The sequence below is a fragment of the Dendrobium catenatum genome, unplaced genomic scaffold (assembly GCF_001605985.2).
Source record: "Dendrobium catenatum unplaced genomic scaffold, ASM160598v2 fragScaff_scaffold_1257, whole genome shotgun sequence".
NCBI lineage: Eukaryota > Viridiplantae > Streptophyta > Magnoliopsida > Asparagales > Orchidaceae > Dendrobium > Dendrobium catenatum.
Genome location: NW_021319719.1, coordinates 85,453 through 109,485, shown reverse-complemented (window position 1 = coordinate 109,485; position 24,033 = coordinate 85,453). Strand labels below are relative to the sequence as shown.

At 32.5% G+C, this 24,033-nt stretch overlaps 1 protein-coding gene and 1 non-coding gene across 2 annotated transcripts; one reads left to right on the top strand and one right to left on the bottom strand.

Moving 5' to 3' along the window:
• The first annotated feature begins 5,197 nt into the window (after positions 1-5,197).
• On the top strand, positions 5,198-5,304 carry LOC114580775. The gene has a single exon (XR_003702337.1). It is a non-coding gene; the product is annotated as a small nucleolar RNA R71 (small nucleolar RNA).
• Positions 5,305-14,216: 8,912 nt separating this feature from the next.
• On the bottom strand, positions 14,217-15,170 carry LOC110100437. The gene has a single exon (XM_020827939.1). The coding sequence runs from the start codon at positions 15,168-15,170 to the stop codon at positions 14,217-14,219; it is 954 nt and encodes a 317-aa protein (XP_020683598.1).
• Between the last annotated feature and the right edge of the window lie 8,863 nt (positions 15,171-24,033).

Below are 24,033 nucleotides of genomic sequence, written 5' to 3'. Positions count from 1 at the left end.
TATCTAGTTTCATTATGCCATTGTTGAGATAAATTCTAATTAGTATAAGGGTTAATCCATCTAGATTTATGTTTTTCATGGAAAAACATCTTTGTATAATCAAACTGTAAGACATCTTGACCAAGATAAAATTTATAATTAAGAAATTTACATCCATTCATCTTATTCATTTTGCATTATATCTTTTTGTATCTTCTTAAACTTCATTTTTAAATTCATGAAGTTTATTAATGATACCAGAACCTGGGAGGTTGAGAAGTGAAAAGGAATCTTCATTTTTTAATTGTAATTCTTTTCTATTACTAGAGGAAAAATGCTTTCTTTTCTTTACTCCCATGGCTTTTAAGTTTCAAGAATGAAAGGTGAGCACTCAATAATACTTTACTCCAAAAGATCTGTTAATGATTGAAAATAGTACTTCTAACTTATCCTTTTTATAATTTTAATTTATTCTGGAGTGCCAAATTTTCAAACTTAAAACAAATACAACCCATTTAAGCATTGCGGTGCTCCTTTTTCTCTCAAATTATTTTTTTTTTAAAATAAACTCCAATGATTACTATTATTAAAACTAATAATTCTACCTAACACACATAAACTAAAAGCTAGGTTGCCTCAAGTTAAGAGCTTAGTTTGTAGTCTTTAGCTATACTTAATTTCAAACTCAACCTAATTATGGGTTGCCTCCCATACAATGCTAAGTTTATAGTCTTCAACTAGACTTGACAAGATTTTTTAATTTGGGAAGGGTACATTATTTCCATTCTTCAAATAACTTCCACTAAGATCTTTTTCATTTTCTTTTGGGTTAACTTTAGTATTGGTAGGTAAAGGACTAAGAGGTTAACTACTAATTAAAATTATAAGTTGACTTAATTGGGTTTCAAAAATTTTAATTGAAGGAGCTTAATTTTATAATTGACTCCCTAACTGTATTATTACATCCTCGAATGCTATTTTTTATTTTTAAATTGATTACTTTGATTAAATCTTGGAGGATATATAATTCTAGGATTAATAGTAGGTTGTCGAGGATTATTATAATTTACTTGATTATTCTACCCTTTTTTTGATTGATTGCTACCACCCATATTATTTGACCAATTAAAAGTAGGATGGTTCCTCCAAGCTAAATTATATGTATTTATATAGGGATTATTATGACTTCTAATTAAATTAATATTTTTTATCTCTTGGACATTATTATCTTCAAATAAATTTTGATCCTCTAAAGATTCAATTTCTAATCCAGAATTTACTATTATTAAATTTAACTTCTTATAAATTGCTAGAATTGGTGCAGTCAAGATTGATAAAGAATAAATTATAAATTCCTACTACTTTCTTAAGATTTACCCTATAAACAGGCCACTAGAAATTATTTGTAGCCAATTATAATCAAGAGATGTATTCATTTTTGGTTAATAATAACCTTCATGAGGTTGGGTGTATTAGTCTAAATTTCACTTGGTGTAATAATAAAATTGGCTGGGCTCAAATTTTGGAGAGGTTGCATAGATGTTTCTTGAATTTTGCAACATTCAATTATTACCATCAAATGTTAGTTAGGTATCTTGCTAGAGTTACTTCAGACAATTGTCTGTTGGTACTAAATCTTTTAGAGCTAAAACCTCTGACTAAAAGGATTATTAGATTTGAAAATGTTTGTTCTTCATTTCTGGCAACTTTTGTTGTGGTAAGGAAAGAATGGAATAAGAAGGTTGATGGTAATTATTTTGATTCGTAATATCAAGTGTAATAGAATCTTGAAAGCTTTGTTCTTCTGGAGTAAAGCCAAGCTAAAAAATTTTAATCAATTGAAGGATTGTCTCATGAAAGAGATTTTGGAGATACAAGTTAAAGTGGAGGATATAGTTTATCTCTCGAAAGAGGATAGGTGGAGTTTTAAGGAAAAGGTGAATGAGCTAAACTCTACTTCGGCTCATCTGAATGCTTAGTGGAGACAATGTGTAAAAACCAGATGGATGATGGAAGGAGATATGAATTCTAGATTTTTTTCAATCTTTTGCTATCATAAGGAGGAATTCAAATTGGATCTTTAAGGTCAAAGATGATAATAAAGATTTGGTCAAAGATCAAATTTAGATTTAAGATATTTTTATTCGGTTCTTCAACAAGAAGTAGAAGGAAAGGAAATGAGTTCTGCAAGGTTAGCCTTCTATGATATGTTATGTTGATGAAGATGATATATGTTTGCTAAATAGGGATGTTTCTTTGGAGGAAGTTTAGGGAATTATGAATCAAGCTGATGCTAAAATAGATCTTGGGAATGATGGTATTACTTACTCCTTTCTCAAAGCTTTTTGGGATATTATTAAGGAAGATTTTTGGAATGCTATTAAACAACTTTTTTTTTACTCTGGAAACATGAATGCAAAGTGGAAAGATACCTTAGTGGTGCTTATTCCGAAGACAAGCAATCCTATGAGTCCTTCCAATTACAGGTTGATCAGCCTTTGTAAAACAATCTACAAGATAGCTGCCAAGGTGATTTTGAATAGAATGATTCCCATTATATCAAAACTGATTTCAATAGAGCAAGCTGCATTTATTAAGGGGAGGTCATTATCAGATTATTTGCTTATTGCTTAAGAATTTTTTCACGTGTTCAAATTTTTTAAATCTTCTAAAGGTTTAGTATCTTTCAAGATTGATATGGAGCAAGCTTATGATTACATGTGTTGGGGCACAATGGGAAAATTTTGGAGTATTTCAATTTCCCTTTGAAGTTTTCCAAACTCATTTTGGAATATGTGGAAAATCCCAGATTCTCTTTGATGATTAATGGCAGTCATTCTAATTGGATCAATGCTAAGAGCGGCTTCTATCAAAGTTGTCCTTTATCATCTTTTCTTTTTATTCTTCGATCTCAACTTTTATCTAATGCTCTTATTCAGAATGGAAAATCTATTGGTGTTTGTATTTGTCCAAATGGCCATATGATTTCTCATTTATTCTATGCATATGATACTTTTTTTTTTTGAACCTAACATTAAGGTAGTTAAAGAGATCAAGGGTGCTTTATTGGAGTTTTGTGGGTGGACGGTTCAAAGGATTAACACTAGCAACTCTACTATTCTTTTTGGTAAGCATGTTAAGAGGAGGAAAAGAAAGTCTATAACTCACATTATGGGGTTTAAACAAGTTAAGGAATTCAATTATCTTGGTGTAAAGATTGCATTTAGGAGGCTTGTTGGGGCAGACTTTCAGTTCATTATTGATAAAGCTGTAAGAATGCTAAATGTTTGGGGGAGTAAGTTCATTTCCTTGACAGGGAAGTTTGTTCTTGTAAAATCATTTTTTCTATCCTAGCCCACTTTTCATTATACGCATTCTCTTGTCCCTAAAGGTGTTCTTGATGAGCTTGACAATATGTGTGGAAGTTTTATATGGAATAAGTGGAATGTGAGGCTTGGCCTTCCTTATGTTAGTTGGAATGTGTTGTACAAACCTGTTAAAGAGGGAGGATGTGGTCTACACTCTTGTGCAAGTAAAGTTGGTCCTTTGAGAGCTAAGTTGGCATGGAAATTTGTTCAAGATAAAGACTCTTTATTACATAAGTCTCTTTCTCCAAAATATGGGTCTCAGTTTGGTGAGGTTGGATCAAAAAAGGGAAGCTCTGCTACTTGGAAAATTATCTCTGAAGGTGGAAAATTCTTTTAACTCTATTGTTAGATGGAAAAATTCAAATGGCAGCACTATTTATGTTCAAGGATGTTTGGATTTGGGATAAATGTATTAATAAATGGCCTACATTTGTGGCAAATACAGGATGTGAAGGCTTAAATATTGATAAGTTCATTGTAGATGGAGCTTGGGATGTAGGTAAGCTCTGTAAGGTCTTTGGGCTTGAGCTTGTGAAGAGTATATGCCAAATTCAAATAATTACAGAGATGGGTGATGATACCGTCAAACTTATAAACCAAAATTCCAGGAAATCTATCTCAGCTATGGCTTTTAAAGCTTCAATGTACGATCAGTCGTGCATTCTTTACTGGAAGTGGATAAAAATGCAAAACTTATGTTTAGAGTGGAGGTGTTCCGGTGGCGTTTGTTCAATAACGCAATTCCAACCTTTCAGTTCCTATCCTATAGAAGATTGTAGGATGGTTTTTGTTGTCCTAGAGGTTGCAATGCTATTAAAGATATAGAACATGTAGCAACAAAGTGTGGGAAGTTAAGAGAGGTTTTTCAACACTTAAACAAATGGGGCTTTTATATTCCCTCTTTCAACTCATTTGAAGATTGTTGTTAGTGGATGATCCATAGTTGTTTAGATAATGTGTTCTTAATTAACATGTATTTTAATTCGAGTTATCTTTCTTGGAAGGCTAGGAATAAGTATTTACATGAGGGTATTAAAGATAGTTCGTTGTTAATTATTGCTCAAACAGTAAGCTTCGCTTCAGTATCTTCCTTTGGTTGTGGTTCAAGCTCAGGCCACTGGGGTGTTAATCAGTCGGATAGACTATTATTGAGTTATTGGCACCCTCCTCCATCCAATTAGATCAAATTCAATGTTGATGCTTCTCTATTAACTTTGTATAAAGCTGATATTGGTGGTGTATTCTGTGACAATAAAGGTAGATTTCTATTAGCTTTTGGAATGCATTATATTCAATGGGATATTGCTCATTTGGAGCAATTAGCTATTCAAACTCTAAGGGATGTCATTAAAGAGTGGATGTTGGTCTATAAAGGAATTATTATTGAAAGTGATAATTACAATATTATCAATTTTCTTCTAAATTCGGCAAAGAAGAATGATCATTGGATGGAGTAACTTGCTTTGTTCAAGGATTTTAATCACGTTGTTTTTAATTGTATTGATAGGAATTAAAATAAGTTAGTTAATTTATGTGCTAACTATGCTATTTTTGGTAGTTTTAGTTGGGATGATATTAGTTGTAATAAGGTTCCTCTTTTTCTTACTTTGTTAAAGGAGGAACTTAAAAATATTGCTTAGTAGGTTGTAATAGTTTCTTTTAGTAGTGATGCAACTAGTTTGCTTCTTCAAAAAAAAAAAAGGAAATTATTAGTAGCCATTTTATCTATTAATTCATAGGCTTCCTAAATTGGCTTAAACATTAATGATCCTCCAGTTTCAACATTAATTATAGCCCTAAGATATCATACTAATATATTATTAAATGATTGAATTACCAACCAATCAGGTAAAGCAGGATGAGGGCATTCTCTAAACATTTACATAAATCTTTCTCAACTCTCATAAATGGATTCTCCAAAAAACTGAGTATAAGAAGTTATGTCATTTTTGGCTTTTTTTTAAGGTGGGAAAGACTTAGCAAGAAACTTATGAGATTACTCACTCCAAGTATTTATAGAGCTTGGGAGTAAAAAGTTAAACCACATCTTAGCTTTATCTCATAAAGAAAAGGGAAATATTCTAAGTCTAATAACATCATTATTGACACCATCACACTTAAATATTACATAAATTTCTAAGAATCTTGCTAAATATAAATTTGGATCTTCTATAGGAGTTTCTCCAAACTGAGAATTTTAAACTATTTGAATAATGATAGGTTTTAATTCAAAATTATTAGATTGGATTATAGTATTATTAATGCTCTTATGACTTCCTTCTACAAAAGGGTTTGTATATTCCTTATGAATTCCTTCTAACATAAGTTTAGAAATTTTCAAAATCTTTTTAGTTTCTAAATTTTAGAAAGAATTCTCTTAATTTTAGGATCTAATGATAAAAGTTTCTTTTTATGGATATAAAGCATGAACTAAAAATATACAATTAGTAATCAAAGAAATTAAAAATAAAAGATATAAGTAGGTCTAACTACGCAATTAATTAAATGATATATTTAAAATTTTCTAAAAGCAAATTACTTCCTTAGAAATGGTGCCTAAAACTTAATGGGGGCTACTATGGAGTGCATTCTTAAATTATTAAAATGTTTGAGGCTCTATCTCCCCAAAAGAATTCTTGTATTTTTTAAAATATATAACTAATAAAATATGCCATTAATATACACAAGTATATGTGTTGAATGAAATAATAAAGTGATAGAGTAGAGTATCGAACCCATGAGGAAGTATTCTTTTAGTAATCAATTTCTATCGTTTTATCTAATTAAAAAATTATCCTACAAAAATAAAAATGTTGGTTGTGGAGATTCTTTTTCTTTTTTCTTTTGAAGAAATGCATAGAGCAATTTTATTGATAAAAAGAAGATACAAGCACTAAGTGATAGTAACCCTATCACTTTCCTCCTTTAATAAAGAAACAAATAAAGGAGGAATGTTATTACAATATAAACTATCCCAAATGAAATCAGAAGAACGAGCATAGTTAGCACAACAACCAACTAACTTTATAAACTATCCCAAATGAAATCAGAAGAACGAGCATAGTTAGCACAACAACCAACTAACTTATTACAATTCCTATTCACAAATTGGAATAATACTTGGTTAAAATTTCTAAGAAAGGATAGATCTTGTGGCTTCAAAATAGCTTCTCCACCATTCATAATGCTTTGAACATACTTGATTACATTATAATTATCCCCTTCAATTATAATCCCTTTCACCTCATACATCCATTCTTGAAGAACATTCCTCAAAGATAGAATTAACATTAACTCCAATTCCGAGCAGTCCCAATGTAAGCAATTGAAGCCAAAAGAAAACAAAAATCTTCCTTTGGAATCTCTTATAACACCTCCTATTCCTGCCATATAAGAAGTATCTAAGGAAGCATCAATATTAAGCTTAATCCACTCAGGGGGAGGAGGATACCAATAAGAAGAAGACAGCTACAACAGCTAGTTGGTATCCCAGTAATTCGAGATTGGATTAAAGCGAAAGGAAACAACAGCAAAACTGATTGAGTTTGCTGCTATAACAAAGATGTAGTCCTCGCTTCCACCATGTATGAGCTTGTTTTTTCTTTTCCTAGAAAAAAAAAATAGTAAAGCAATATAGATTCCCTAAAAAAGGATTATAATTTGATAAAAACTTCAATCATTGAATAAAAATAATAAAAAAGGATGTAATATTAAAATTATTTTTTTTAATGATGAATGAAAATTTCATATATTTCCTAATGAAATTCTTTTATGTAATGTGATTTAGAGAAAATGCATCCCTAGATCTTATAGGGGTGAAAAAGATATCTACTGATCTCCTACAGTTATATCATCTCCTTAAGAACCTAACATATTTTACATCTATGTACAGGTATGTAAACAAACTATTTTAATATTAGGTCTTTTTCTTGCATTCCTCCATCGAGGCTATACATAATATTAGATTTTAACTACACATATGACCACTAAGTGCATTAAATAAAGATTGGGAAAATATTGAAATCATCATTTAAATTTATAGCATAAGAATCTTCATTAGCACTTAATATGTTTCTTTATCATCAATCCAAAATAAGAGAATTAGCCATACATGAAAGAAAACATAAGCAAACTCATTTTCTATGAAATTATAAAAGAACAAAACTATAATAAAATGATATCACCAGGAAGGATCACTGTATATCCTCTACACTCCTTCTTTAATATATAGAGTTGCTCAAACAAACACTGACTAAAATTCTTTAATGATTATATCTAGCACTTCTCTATTCTCATTTAGAATTGGCTCTTAGAGAAATATAAAGAAGCATTCTAAAAAATACTAAAATTAGAGAAGTGACTGAACTCCCTTATAAACATTACTACTATTTATAGGAAAACATAAAAATATTAGGTTGCACTATGGTGATTAAAAAAGTTGCACTATGGTGATTAAAAACGTTGCACCACGGTGCCCGTAAAATGAATTAACACTTTGACATAGGAAATTTTGCATCGTCGTTGTGCTTGCTGATGTGGATCGGGTAATTAATGAATATCCACGTCTTTGCTGATAGACCATATCCCTTGAATGTTACAACTTCTACATCATGGCCCTATTAACTTTCAAATACTGCGGCACTCGAGTGGCAGATTTGGCACCAAGGTGTGATAGATTGTAATGATGTGGTGCTTAAAGATAGTAAACACTATATTTTTGTGCTGACCATCTAGTGCCGCAGTGCTTGAAGACAGTGAACATGGTGCTTCCATGTCCAAATGTGATGCTTTGGCAATGTGCAAGAGGGTGCTACGACATGTAATTATTAGGTGTCATAGTGTTGTATTAAACTTTAGAATTTTTGCAACTTTTAAGTTTTTCCTACACACAAATAGCTAAAATAATGCATTTAAACTAATAAAAACATATATAAAATTATTACATAATTTATACTTATCAAAATATATGGGTCATAACCTATGTTTGAGTTATAAAGAATTAAGGGGTTAATATTCTATCCTTAATTCTACACCTAATTAAGGCTAAATTGATTATATGGATACATGGGTGGCTAATTCCTCCTAAAGGTGGCTTTAAATTTCTAAAAGGGTATGATTTGTGAAAATCTTTTGAACCTTCTTCCCTTACTTGTGAGGTACATAGCATTGAAACAAAGAACATAACGATTGATGCCACTTTAGGATATATACCCCATAACCCAATGATTCTAGCTAATATAACTCGCATCAATGAAGGGGATACTAAAAATAAATATAAATCAAACATAGGTTGAGGCACTAAGGCTTGATTTGAAGTGTATTTGTTTTTCCAACATCACATATTGTATTTTAAAATAGACATGGGAGAGACACACTATAAAATTTAGTATGAAAGATAAACATATATATTAAAATTGAATCATATAATTTGTTAAATAGAAAATGAAACTCAAATATGGGACCCTAGAATAGGTTGAAGTAACATATTCTAATCTATGACCTATTGGAGAGACACACTACACAATATGCTAGAACTTAGTTTTTATTTTATTTTTATATTATTGATTTGTTCATCGAAATAAGATTTGAAGGCTCAAAATTATTAAGGAGGTAATTTTTTTATGTTTTCTTAAGTATGTTATTAGAAAAACCAGAGAAAATATCCTAGCAGGGTCCACTTTGTGTAGAAAAACATTGATGCATATGATACAAATGGGTGGCTTACACTATAGGTATTGTTGGCCATATGAAGGTTACTAAATTCATAGAGGGCGCAAGCCTTAGCTAATAAATCCAAAGCTTCTTCAGTGAGCTAACCTTTGTCCAAAATCTAACACATCTTGTCTCATATCTTTGGGTAAAAGTAAAACATGTCCAAATTGTGTGTGTGAGTATCAACAAGTCATTCAAATAAAAGAAAGGTCTTAACAATATTACAAAATTTTTCCATGACCCAAAAGTAAGGCAGGGCATGTACTCCCCTACATAATAAAGGAGCCTCTCTAAAGATTAGGGGAGGTATTACTCAATGATCGTCACATAATATGATGTCCCTCACAAATAACACAAAGATAATGCACATCTAAGTAAATGATTTATAAATGACACATGCATATGTGAAATGATGCATCCAAAACCCTCATTCCAAGGATATTGATCATACATTCACTCTCCAGCCGCTCTGAGATTTTATTTTATTCTCATAGAGTTTTCTCCATAATCCTTGTGTATTTTCTTGTCATCTGAATGTTGCCGGCAGAAAGGTTGAGAAAGGATCAAATCTCACTCCATCCTAGCTATTTGAGATCCTTCTCTTGTCCTTCCCAGATGTTGAGGTCTTCATAAGAGTTATTAATCACGCCCTATCAAAGAGTTATAGCCATTAAACATCCCCTGAGATCATCTTTGTGGAGGTAGCAATCAAACCTTAAGCATTTACCAAGAAATACTCTCAATTTTCTTTTTACTAGTCTCTAAATAATCAATAACTTGAGCTCAAATAGTACTAAATTAGGCTATAATATATCATTGATGTATTGTAATCTCTCTCAGTCAATTTCATGCATCTTTCTCCTATAATTGAATTTTCAAATTTAAGGGTCTCTATGTGATCTATAATTTTGATAATTCATTATGATTAATCTATAGAGCATTAGGACATTAAATTTATGTGGTTTGTTTGCAAGTATGCAAGGTTAGTCACACAAAAATTCAAGTCCATTTGAACATTAGAGACATTTAGTGAAAATAATTATAGAATGTGTCTAGTCAAGTTAGAAAAATCCTAAGAAATTTCACGCACACCCATTAAGGGTGAAACTCAAACTCAATAAGCTTAGTAACATGGCACACCCTAGGAATAAATTGGACACGAATTTGAAATCATTTCATACATTAATTAAGCAAATCTAAATTCAGCCCTTATTTAAGGGTTGATTTTGGTTAAAAAATTTATAAATCATCTAAAATTCATAAAAAGACAAAAAAAAAAAAACATTTAATCAACTCCAAATCATGGTTACAATCTTAAAATTTAATTAAATATTTAATAAATATTTAAATTTCAAATAATTAAAATAAAAATCAGTGAATATTAATTCTAATTTAAATCACACAAACCTAATTAATTGAGAAATTTAATTGATCAAATTTTCTTTAATCAAATAGATTTAAATAAATAATATTCATTAAATATATAAAGAGCCTTTTTATGCTTTATGTTTGATTCCTCTTGATGGTATATTAGAGTTGAATTTATAAGGTTCTTAAATGATTTTAAAAAACCAAAAAGATTCATATGTGTTGTGTATGATTCCTTTGAGGAAGACACTAACACATTGAATTGGGGGATCTTCAATCAACCTTAATAAATGATTAATAAATCAAACACTACAGGAAAATGCGTTGTTACTGGCAGATGAAATCTGCTGGTAACATAAAAAAATTTGACAAAAAAAGTATGTTTCCTTCAAATTTCTATTGAATTTCCATACTATAGTAATTCGCGCGTCGTTAAAAAACTTTCGACTTAAATATTACACCGGAAACATTTTTGACAAAATTTTCGGTGCAAAACCTATGAAAAAAAGATTGTGGTTTCATCATTTTCTTCTGCCTTATTCTGACATTATATCCACTGGAATTGTCGGTGTAAAATTACGCCAGTAGTGTCGACAGATAAAATGTCGCTATATACGCCAAAAAGTATACGATGAAAATTTCAGCGTAAAAAATACATCAAAAATTGATACATAATTTGTTGTATCATTATTTCTAGCAGATTACCGGCATATTATCCACCAAAAACTTGTAGCAATAATAAAAAAAAGAAACTTCTCATACAAGAAACTAATTTCCACAACCTGCAACAAACGGTTACGTGTAGAAAATAGTTACATAAGACAATAACAAATATCAACAACTAATTATGATTTGTACAATAATAAATAACTATTCATAAACATCACCAAATATTCATAAACATCACAATTACATAAGACAATTTATTTGTTTAAAAGTACAAACTGAAATAAGTACATATGAAGCTAAAAAAATAAACAACTACTCTGGATTAGTCGACTCATTCTCTGCTTAAGCTACCTCCGTTGAAGCTACCTCCATTACACTGAACTACTCTCTCTTTTTCTATATTTCATCCAACAATTGATTGATTTGCATCTGCATATACATCTATATTTGTGCTTGCAGCTGCACTTGCCAATTAGCTTGTGATTTTTCTTACTTGTTCTAGCTCCGCTTGAAGGGTAGCAACATGTTGGCTATATAAGAACACCTAGGAACTTGCTGTGAAGCTAGAGCCACCAAAGGTCATCCCCTCATGCCCTTGCAAACCTAAACCATAAACCCTGTCATATTACATTCCTCATATTACTTGCAACTAAATGTGGTACTCAAAATACTCTACAAATCCGCCAGAAGAACCCTTACCTACTACAGCCTGGCTCTTTTGAAGCTGTGTATACGCCTATGAAAGTTAATAAAAAATTAAGCAATTTAAACATAACATAAAAAATATTAAACACATATACTTACATGGGCTTTCCTTGCTCGCTCATCAACCCATTGTTGTTCCTGTTGCCGATTGTGGGTATGACAATGCAATTCAATAGGGGTCGATTCTCTACCCAACATCTCTTGTTGTAATAGACTTACATTAGTATTTCTATTAAAGAATTTTTTAAAAAAAGTTTTAGAATTCCTTAGCAAATATTATCTTTGCTCAGTATGTGGAATTGAGCCCTCAGAATGAAGGGAACTATCCATGCCCCCAACAACAGAAGCTTTGTTCTGTCTATTTTGGACCCTCCTCCTAATATACTCTATGCTACCCCAAAAATTGTTCAACTCATCTTGTACTCTCTCTCCAATCCATAATGGCCGCTCGTCAGACTTCCTAATATCTGTAAATAAGTCATGCATTCGAGTTGAACCACGCTTCTAAAAATTCTTTCTAATTTTGTTATTGTGTTGGGGTAGCCAATAAAAATCTTTCTGCATTTATATATATATATATATATATATATTTGTTAACTTAAGTAAAAAAAAAGAAATAATTCATAATATATTTGCATAATAACTAATATTAAACTCTCTAAACTACAAGTCTCACACTTTTTTTGGGACTTTCTTCTAAGAAACATAAGGAGCATTATACCTGCTCCATATTATGTCCCGTATTTTATGTGTCGATTTTTTTGACTGGTGAAACCTACAAAAAATATGTTAGGTGAGAAAATTAATTATTCAAATTTAGTTTCATGTTAATAATATTATAAGTACATACATGTCACTATCATGTTCAATCAATATTTGACTATTTATTGCTTGCTCTACAATAGCTGGGGTCGAAGGTCCACCTATAGCAGGCTGAGGGGGTAGTGGGGGATAGTATGGTGGAATATATGGTGGATATGAATAAGTATGAGGGCCACCATAAGGTTGGGGTGGGTAGTAAGGGTAGAATGGGGTACTCTATGTGGCATCTGGTCAAGGAAAGTAGGGAGTAGAACTACAGGCTACTAGCTCTAGGAGTGGGTAAATGTGTAGTAGGCTAACTATGAGTGGTAGGCAAACTATGAGTGGTAGGATGACTATGAGTTACATGCTAAGATGAAGAGGTCCCCTTAGTACACACAGACTTGTTGGATGGACCACCAGAATGTTCTTATTGTGCCTATTAAAAAAAATTTTGATCTATCCTTTGTTAGGCTATTCACTTGAAGCAATTTGCAAAGAAAAAATAAGAAATATTAGAAACATAAATTGTAACAAAATTTTAATATAAAATAACGTAGCAATTAATCATTACTGTCAAATAAATAGTCAAATTGAATGCCATAATTTCTAGCATATAGGTTTCTACTGGAAGCTCCGACAATTTCCTATAGTGTTATCTTCTTGTTGTGCCTATTAAAAATTTTTTTGATCAATCCTTTGTTAGGCTATTCACTTAAAGCAATCTGCAAAGAAAAAATAAGAAATATTAGAAACATTAATTATAACAAAATTTTAATATAAAATAACTTAGCAATTAATCATTATTGTCAAATAAATAGTCAGTTAGAATGCCGTAATTTCTAGCATATAGGTCTTCGCTGGAAGCTCCGACAGTAATCAATGGTTTTCCTATAGTGAAGGACCCTTAATTATACATTATGCTTGGTTCTTCTAGAGGGCATATATGTAGAAAATTTTTGGGGTCTTCTTTATCCCTTTCTCTCTTTCTAATAAATTACTAATAAATGTGAGGACTCTATTATAATTGATCCTATCCTTTATAGGAATGGTAATATTGTAATTATGAGTGTCAAGATCAGGGTTAGTGGCTTTAGCACTTCAAAGTCATTAATTTATTTTGTTCATTAAAACTAAATAAAAAATTTAAATCTCTTAAAATATAAATAATAAATGTTAAATTATTAATAGTTAAATTTAAACTAAAATTCCCCTTTAGCTTCTAATCAATAAACCTCACCAAATAAAGCATTTTAAAAACTAAAGCCACTTCGACCATACACCCTTTTTCACACACTATAGATGGTTTGTTTTTTTTTTTTTTTTTAAAGGATTTGTTTTTTTTTTTTTTTTTGAAAGATGCAAATTACATAAAATAAAAGAAGGAACCTAGATACAAGCTAATGAGAGGAACTCAAACTATCACATTCTTCCTTTACTAAATGAACAAAGGAAGAAGGAAGGTTGCTCTCACAAAATAAGTCCCAAAGAAAATCATAAGATAAAGCTATGTTAGCACAGTAATCCGCTAACTTATTATAATTACGATTAACACAATGAAAGATAACATTATTGTTATTGCTAAAAAATAATAAATCTTCACTTTCCAAGTTCCTAACTTTCTTCTTCGGTAAGCTGTACAATGTTTTGTAGAATATTGAGAACATTCTTATTGTCTCCTTCCACAATAATACCTTTAACATCTTGTAGCCTTCCTTGCAACACCTCTTTGAGTGATGAAAATGCTAAGAGATCTAATTGAGCAATGTCCCAATGCACTTTTCCCAAACCAAATGCTAAAACAAATCTTCCTTTGCTATCCCTCACAATACCTCCAGTACCTGCTTCATAATAACCTTTAAGGGAAGAATTAAGGTTTATCTTAACCCACTCGGGTGGAGGAGGTTGCCATTTGTCAAGGAACAGTCCAACAGACGGATTGGCAACCCAGTGATCCGACCGAATCAAAGACTGTTTACCTGAGCCAATAAAACCAAACATAGAAACTACAATCATCACATTACTTTCCTTAGATTTTTCACGCTTCACTCTATTTTTATTATTCCAAACAAACCACAATAATGTAAAATAGATCCTAACCATCAGCAGATTAGAATCCATTAGCTTCATAGGACAGATAAAGCAATCCTTCCAATCTTCAAATTCTGGAATACTGAATCCCCAACCTCTAAGTACCTCAATCTCCTTTAATAGCTTAGAACATTTTGTTGTAATATGGTTGACGTATTCTAATTCAACACATCCCAATGGACATAACAGAGATTCTGTTAATCTTCTCCTAAACAAAAAGGCTTCTGTTGGAATAGTGTCCATACACAGACGCCATATAAACAATTCCACCCGTGCATTCAATTTCAACCTATATATCCATGAAAACTGAACCTCATCCTCCATATCTTTGCAACCATCTTCCACTAACAAAGCTGAGATAGATTTCCATGTCCTCTTAAGATATAACTCCATGCAGACTTCTTGTAACTCTTGTACATTACAAATTAATTTCAGCAACTCATCACCAAATACAAACTGAATTTTGCACAGTTCCATCTTCCCTCTTCGATGAAGAAGTCAAGAGTTGTGTTATCATCATCAAAAGATCCTACAAACGTTGGCCATTTGAGTAGATTCTTATCCAAAATTTAGATATCCTTTAAAACATTGATTTTGGATCCATTCCCAACCTTCCACCTTACATAATTTTTAAGAACATTCCATCTCTAGAAATAATCTTCCAAGAGGAAGATCCACCTCTAGAAATACCACTGTCCCACCATTTGCTTCCATAGTTAGCCAAAAGATTTCTACTCAGCAATGTACCTAGTTTCTCCAAAAGTTTCCAAGCAAACTTCGCTCTCAGTATCTCTTCTGGACACTGCAGATTGAACTCCCCAACCTCCATATTGCTTTGGTTTACATATTAAATCCCATGCCGCATAATGAAATCCACGGCTACCATCACTTTTGTTCCATATAAAATCTCTACAAAGCTTCTCAAACTCCTTCAAAGTCTTCATAGGAATGAGAGAGTGAGACATCATAAAACCAGGTAGAGAAAGGTATACAGTTTTTACCAAAACCAATCTTCCTGCAAGGGAGATATACCTATTACCCCAAGCAGTCAGCTTCTTACTAGATTTATCCAATAGCATTCGGAAATCTCACTTTTTTAATCTCCTCAAGGTCATCTTAATTTTCAAGTACTCAAATTCTTCCACCAATTTGACTCCCATAATTCTTGAAATATGAATTCTCCTCCTCCTTTCCACTGAATTACCACACATCAAAGAAGATTTTTGATAATTAATTTTCTAGTCGGTCCACTTACAATAATCCTCAACAATGTTTCTAACCTTCTTCATACTTCTCTCTTTAGCTTCCACAAATAGCAATACATCATCTACAAACATAAGATGGGAAATCTTTTTGGATTTTGAAGAAATTCTAACACCTACATCCGATCCTCTACTATGGAAAGCATTGGATAACAGTTGTGAGCATAAAATAAATAGGAATGGTGATAGTGGGCATCCTTGTCAAAAGCCACTCCTCCCCTCAATCTAATTGGAATTAGAGCCATTGATCAATATAGAAAATCTGGGATCCGAGACACACTCCATTACCATATTGACAAACTTGAATGGAAACCCCAAATCTAACATCATCTTCTTAAGAGTTGCCCAACACATACTATCGTATACTTGCTCCATGTCCACCTTGATGGCTAAAAAACCATTAATTGCTTTAGAATAACTTAATTTGCTTAACACCTCCCGAGCCAATAGAAGATGGTTGAGATCGATCTCCCCCTTCACAAAAGCCACCTATTCTTTAAATATAATCTTAGGAATGATCCCCAACATTCTATTCAACAAAACCTTAGCCACAATTTTATAAATTAAATTACAAAGACTGATTGGATGGAATGCAGCTGAAAATATTGGGTTTTAAGTCTTAGGAATCAACACCACCATTGTATCTTTCCATTCCTTGCACATACTTTTTGTAGAGAAAAACTGCTTGACCGCTCTACAAACATCCTCCCTAATGATGCTTCTATAAACTTTAAAAAAAGAGTAAGCGATCCCATCACATCCTGGAGCCTTATTTTTATCCAACTTCGTAGCAAACTCCTCAATCTCGAAACCGAAAATCTCAGTATCCAGCAAATCTTTAGAATAAGTCCGTCAAAGTCCTTTTGCATTTCTTATTAAGAACTTCCATATCATCCCCCATATAAACCTTCTTCCACCCATTAGAAACAATATGAGTTGCTGTCTTGTAAGATATCCAAGCATCTTCAAACTTAATGCACCCTCTCCCTCTTGAAATCGACTCATAAATCTTCAACACAATTGGGCTATGGTCTGAATCCACTCTGGCTAAGTGCCTTACCACCATAATTTGGATTTTGTTAATGGCCAATGTGTTGAGAATACACCTATCCAATCTTTCCAGTATCCGACCCACTCCAACTTTATTGTTTCACCAAGTGTACCTAGGACCAACAACCCCAACTTCATGATAATCATTATCATTCATAAACTTCATCATGTCTAAGGACCCTTGTGAGAAAACAAACTTTATTCCTCCCTTCTTATCTTCCTGAGCCAAAATACAATTGAAATCCCCTCCAACAACAGATGGAATTTTCCTCTGAGAATGCTCCTAAACACATTCCCATAGCAATCTTCTCTTATGAGCCTCCTTGCTACCATAAACCGTAGTAATCATCCACATACCTTTATTGAAGACATTAAGATCCCCTATAACACATTGATCTAATATCTTTAATACAGAAAAGGATACCATATTAGACCTCCATAAAATCATAATCCCACCAGAAAGCCCTTCTGAAGGAAGAAGGAAGAAATCCCACCCATGACCCATCATTCTTCCTAAGGCACCTCTATTAAGAGAGGTGATCTTAGTTTATACCAGTCCCATAAAAAAGATCTTATAATCTTTTATAATTTCCTTCAAATAAATAGAGGTCTCTCTCTTCTTGGCCCCTCTACAATTCCAAAAAGCTATTGATTCCATTTAAAAAATTTTCGGGGAAGGGCCCCCATCTCTTCTCTTATTTCCCCCCTTCAAAAATTCTACCACGGGAATTGTTCTTAATAGGACCTAAGGCCCTAAGCTCTTTTGCAAGATTACATTTAACCAATTCCCCATTGGAACCAATCTCCTTCTCCTTCACCACACCACATAACCTTCCCTCATTGCATTTAATTCCTCCACCTTTATTAGAAAATCCACCTCCATGAGTCACTTCTTCATCACAACTATTATCACAACAAACAAAACTTGTGTTATTCACTTCAACTCCTTCCCTTTCCAATTCCTCCCCATTCAAAACATCAAATTTCTTCACATTTAATGAAATAAAAGGTTTATCATTATAAGAAAATGTACCATCAACCTCAACTGCAGGCTTTGCAATATCAGAGTTCACCATAACTGCATCCCCAATTGCATCAGGCTGCAACCCATGAACAAGAGTATCCTATTCCACAGCTATTTCCCCCTCCTCCAGTTGATTACCTTCAGCATTTGGTACCAACTCTTCAACAATATCAGAATTCAAAACATCAATTTTCACTTCAGCATTCTTCCCTTGAGCTTCCATAGTCTTCTTCCACTATTTTTTTACAACCTTTAGATTTTCCTTCAGCATATCATGTCTTCTTCTATTCCTCCTGTTAACCATGATCCAAGGTCCATATGTGGAGTCAGATTCCACCTCTTGAACCAATCCCACCTCTCTTACTTGACTTGACTTTCATCTTTAGCAATCTTCTCCTTTTCACCATTTTCCTTCAATTTGCAATCAGTTCTCACATGTCCTATCAATCCACACTCATAGCAAAATGTGGATATTTTCTCATATTCAAACTTTTGAAAAAACCTCCCAGATATACTTTCCACCCAAACTCCTATGGGAAGACGTTGATCAAGCTTGACCCTCACACAAACTCTAGCAAATTCCCTTCTTCCCCACTGAAACATGTTTCCATACATCATTAGAGGTTTACCAATCGATGAAGAAGTCCTTGCCACATTAACCTCATCCCAACATTACAAGGGTAAGTGAGGCATCCTAGTCTAAATAGGGGAAGTTAGACCCTTCAAGGATATAGTAGAAAACTCCACCGTCCACCTTTCCATTCCATAATATGGCCATTGATAAACCAAGGGCCCCCTGACATAACACCTTCCATCATATCCGTCAAATCAAAAGAGCATAAGAACCATCCCTTACCAAGAGTTGTAAAGTGGAAATTCCCAAACTATTTCCATTGCCTTCTCACTTCCCATGCTGCAATATGTGAAGGTATTTCCTTTCCAAACACCTTAATCACTAAGGAATTTCTCAATTTATTGGAATTCAAAATCTCAACATCTTCCCTCATTTTAACAGCTTTACCATCTTCCGAGAAAACCATATCCTCATCCTTGAAATCTAACTTTATGTAAGGCTTCTTCTTCCATGGGTTACCATCCAACCATTCACAATTCTAGTCGGCATTACCTCATTAACCTTATCCACAACACCAGTTCCCTCTGCTTCTGAATAACCAGTGAAATTAAGATTTGTGTTAACAATGTTAAGCAAATTCACATTTATCACATGGACAGATCCAGAGATTGCATTTGATATGCCAAACCTGTTAACAAAGATTTTCATTTCAGAAGACAACGCCAACAGATCAAATAAATCATGTTCTAAATATCTTTTGGCTATCCTTGGGGTTACAATAATAGATTCTTCAGCAACGACTTTACCTTTACCCTCTACATACGAAATCTTCTTAGGGACCTCCATGATGTTATCTTTAATCAGCAATGGACCATTAGAATTCATGATAACAAAATCCAATTTATTCTATTTTGAAATAGCTTTCAGACGTTCTTCTCCCAGATTTTGATTCAATAATCCTCTATCCACATTACCTCTTGTCATCGCAGCCAAAGATGGTTGGCGGCCCTCCACCACCATCTACCCGTCAATTCCTTAACAGAAGGAATGAAAATTGGGAATAAAAATTTTCAATTTTAGAAACTTTCTCTCTCTAGAAAACGAGAGTCTTTCTTAGTTTGGTGGAAGTAAAAATTAGTCCATCTGTAGATGGTTTGTTAGGACTACCAATTGTGGCCTAGGTTAGACTGGTGCTTTGATTTTGTTTGTTTGTGGTGTGCCTTGTCTAGAGGGCACTCATGTTTGGTGTTTTTATTTTTTCTACACTCTCGATGTCATGTTTACTTTATATTGGCGCATAAGAGATACGAGTGACTAATTTAGAGCTATATAATTTTATTTTAAATTATTATTTTCTAAATACAACTGCTTACACTTGTACCACATCATATATTACATCTTATATATATTTCTTTTTATATTCCTACAAAAGTAGAGTTTACCTAAGTGTCGATGTAAATGTAAATGCATATATAATTGTAAATGTTTCCATATCTTTGTATAGCTAGATTGAGTTGTATAGCAACAAGTATTGTAAAGTCTTGAATGTGATTATTGTATCCATGTATATAAACTTTAACAAGAAATTATTCTCCTTCCTTGGAGGATTATTGCTTTTGGAATTCTATAGAAGATGCAGTAGCCATTTGATTCCAAGAAAAAAAAATGAATAATCACATTCAAACTTATATATATGTTTATTGTGGTGGAGCCTCACCACCTTACTTTCATATAGACCCAGGGTTATACTATGAGATTCATCAATAAATTAAATTTTTATTTTTGTACGATACTTTTTACAATGCATTTCATTACGTGGTCATATGCATATTATACACTCTCATTTGTATTTTTTTTTTTAATTATACCTCCTTAGTTCTTAGGATAGAGCTTACCAAATTTTACATATATATGACAATTATTTGTATTTAAAATTATTAGCTTGCAACTCACTCTAGTCAAGTGTAAGTCTAGATTATATACACCTCTCTCCTTCAACACATCTTTCTTATTCTATCCTCTCAACGAATCTAAATCAATTCTAGAATTTACAATCTAATGCTTGTATATTGCAATCTCAATATCCCAAAAAAATTTCTTAAATCTATAGGAATTTGAAAACCTTTAGTCTTCACTTTAATTGAGATTTTTGTCGAAAGAGATGTAATTAACTATAGGGGCTTGCACATATAGGAAGTCTAGGACCCAAAATTAAAATAAACCCTACCTTAGTTTTCTCTCTAGTTTAGTTTAATCTTCATTCTTATATATTTATTTAAATTTGAATATATGCTTATGTGTATAAGTGTATCCTATGGTTGCTTAGTTACATCCTAAAAATCAAGCATACTAGGCAAACTAGAATATTGAATTAGTCCTAGGTCAGGTAGAGGTTCTACCCATTTATAGTCTTGCATTTGCATGTGTAATTTTATGTTTATTTAAATTTAATTTCAATATTTGAATCAATGCTTATGTAAGTAAGTTTATCCTATGGTTAATTATTTTCATCCTAAACACTAAGTGGACTAGGCCATTGGGAATACTAAATTAGTCCTAGGTCTGGCAGGGGTTCTGCCAATTTATAGTCTTGCATTTGTTTGTGAATTTCTATGTTTATTTAAATTTCAAGCATTTGATTCTATACTTAATCAAGTATGTGTATCATAGGGATACTTGATTTTTTCCTAAAAATATGCAGATTAGGCCAACTAGAATACTAAATTGGTCTTATGTTAGGTAGGGGTTATGCCTATTTATAGTCTTACATTTGTATATGTATTTAAATTTCAATCATTTGAGTTTATTCTTATGCAAGTAAGTGTATTCTAGAGCTACTTGGTTTCATCCTAAAAACTAAGTGGACTAGGCCAGCCAGAATAATGAGTTGGTCCGATGTTTTATAGGAGTGTTTCTCGTTTGTAGTCTTGCATTTTTGCCTGTTTTGGAGTTTTGCATTTTTGCGTGTGTATAGTCTCCAAAGTGCATTTAAAATGTTAGGATTTAGATTGTAAATTCTAAAACTTGTCTCGTCCCTTTCCATAAAATCTTGTCATCAAATTCACTTTACAAATATATATCTAAATCTTTTCTCATTCACTTCATCCTTAAAATTTAAATCCAAAAATTTCAAATTCCATTTATTTAGCATGAAATTTAATGGATAGGGTACATAATAAAAACTATTTCACTTTCCAGCATCAATTACTTAGAACTTACTTTGGAGAATAAATGGATTTATTTTGGCATATTCTCTTAATTCAATGTGTAACTTGGATTTAGTTCGTTTTGTAACTTACATCGACTTCTGATTTGGTTTCTTAGAGAAAGTCTAGAAAATGGATTTTCAACTTCAACTTTTATCCAACCCAATCTGCTGAGGGCACCAAAATCAAGTATGTATCAAGTTTTGAAAACATGCAGTTTACTTTCACTAGGCCACAGGCTGAAGTGGTCTCAACTACTAATCCTTCCATTAAATTAATTCCTCTCTAACTCAACATTGAGGGTGGGTCTATAGTTACTCTTGTGGCTACTAAACAATTGTTCTTTTCCCATTTGACTTTCCCTCAAATTGCCTTAAACAAAAGAGGAAAGTCTCATGTTAATACTTAATTACCTATCTTTAAAAGCTTTGAGATGGTGTCATCTTTTAGATTGAAGGAGATGATTAAATCTCAATGTCGAAACATGAACCATAATCTGAAGTGGAGGGAGGATAAATCCAAATTAATTGAAGATAATATTTGGATTACCACTGCTACTGAAGCAGCAATGAAAGTAGATTGAAGTTCCTAAAGTAACAACGAATCTTATATTGCTAGGTAAAAATTGTTTCCATCCACTATCAGTTGTTGATGGAGATGATAATTTGCTTAGGATAGCAAATTCTCCTCGTACTCCTTTCCATTAAAATCATGTCTTAAATTCTTTAGCTGAAAGGAAGAGGAAGTTTAAAACCCTTCTAAATGGATTAATCCATAACCATGCTACTGGTTATAGGTAAATGAAGAATGAATTTTTAAGAAGTCTTAAAGATGTAATCTCTAATGGGGTATAAGAACATTCAAGTAGAAAATGAGAGATGTATGCCCTTACTAAGAGAAGGGTCCATTTTTATGAATTGGGTCCTAGCTAACTAGTGGTTATTCCCAATCATCATTAAGAACCTTAAAGATTATCACATGCAAATTATTAAGAAGCACCTTCTACTGATCAATGTCAGGAAACTCCTATAAATCTTTGGGATATAGAGAGTTAATTTGTCGAGGGTGTAATCCCATATCTCCTCCATCTTCAAATCAATCAAGAAACTTTCCAACAAGAACCTTTGGTCACTCCTTGGGTCAACACTCTCAAAGAGTTGACTGACATCATTTATAAGGTAGCAAATCATCTTCTAATTTTGATAGGAGGATGAAATCAACATATCAGTCAACCTTATTTTAAGATAGGAAGAGTGTTTGGTGGACTAAAGTAGTTTCCACTCTAACTATATTAATCACTCACAGCGATAATGCATTAGAGGAGAGAATAAGGAAAGGAAAATCTATTGTTGAATCATCGCCTGTTAGAGAATACACTCCTATGAATCCACATAATGTTATTGGCAAGTCAATTAAAGAGACAATAGATCATCAAAAGGAGAGTACCTGACATATAAATGAAAAAGAAGCTATAAAAAATGTAGAAGCAAATTTATAAGATAAAGAAATGTCTGGTAGTGTTAATATGGTAGACACTCTTTTATCTCTACAAAAGCAAAAAGCGAAGGGTAAAGGTGAAGTGAAAGGTGGTGATTTTGGGGCCGGTAAAAATGACACAGTGGATTCAACCATATAGCTTTTAGAATAATTACATAAGAAGGATGAACATATACTCATAATGGAGAGGGAATAAGACGATATGGTAGCCATGATTGTTATCATGCAAAGTAAAGTGTCTCTTAGACTATAACCACAAGTTAAATATTTACTCGATGAGTCGGTCCAAGTTAATATTAAGGGTTAACAAGTTCATATAAAATAAGTGAAAAATAAACCAAAAAAATTCAAAAATAGAATTAGTGTCATTTGTAGACATAAGGCAGATGGTAGAACAACAAGTTAAATAGGCGTTGGCTAAATCTCAGAACACTTCATCTATTCGAAAGGGTATACCATACCAAAACGAATATGATTTAGTACCTTATCCAAAAGGATTCATACCTCCTTCATGTAAGCAATTGAATGGTAAAAGAAAACCTAAACAACACATTACTCTATTAAGAGCTAGTTATTGTATTGTTAGAGGCAATGATGCAACCTTATTCAGGCAATTTATTAGTAGCTTATTTGGTATTGCATTTGATTGGTATGTTGAACTACCCATTGGGTTATTCCCTACCATCAATGAGTTAGAATGTCTATTCATGAAAAGGTTCATCGATGC

Coding starts and splice junctions, on each gene's coding strand:
- LOC110100437 (XM_020827939.1), bottom strand. CDS start 15,170: ATGGAACTGTGCAAAATTCAGTTTGTATTTGGTGATGAGTTGCTGAAA.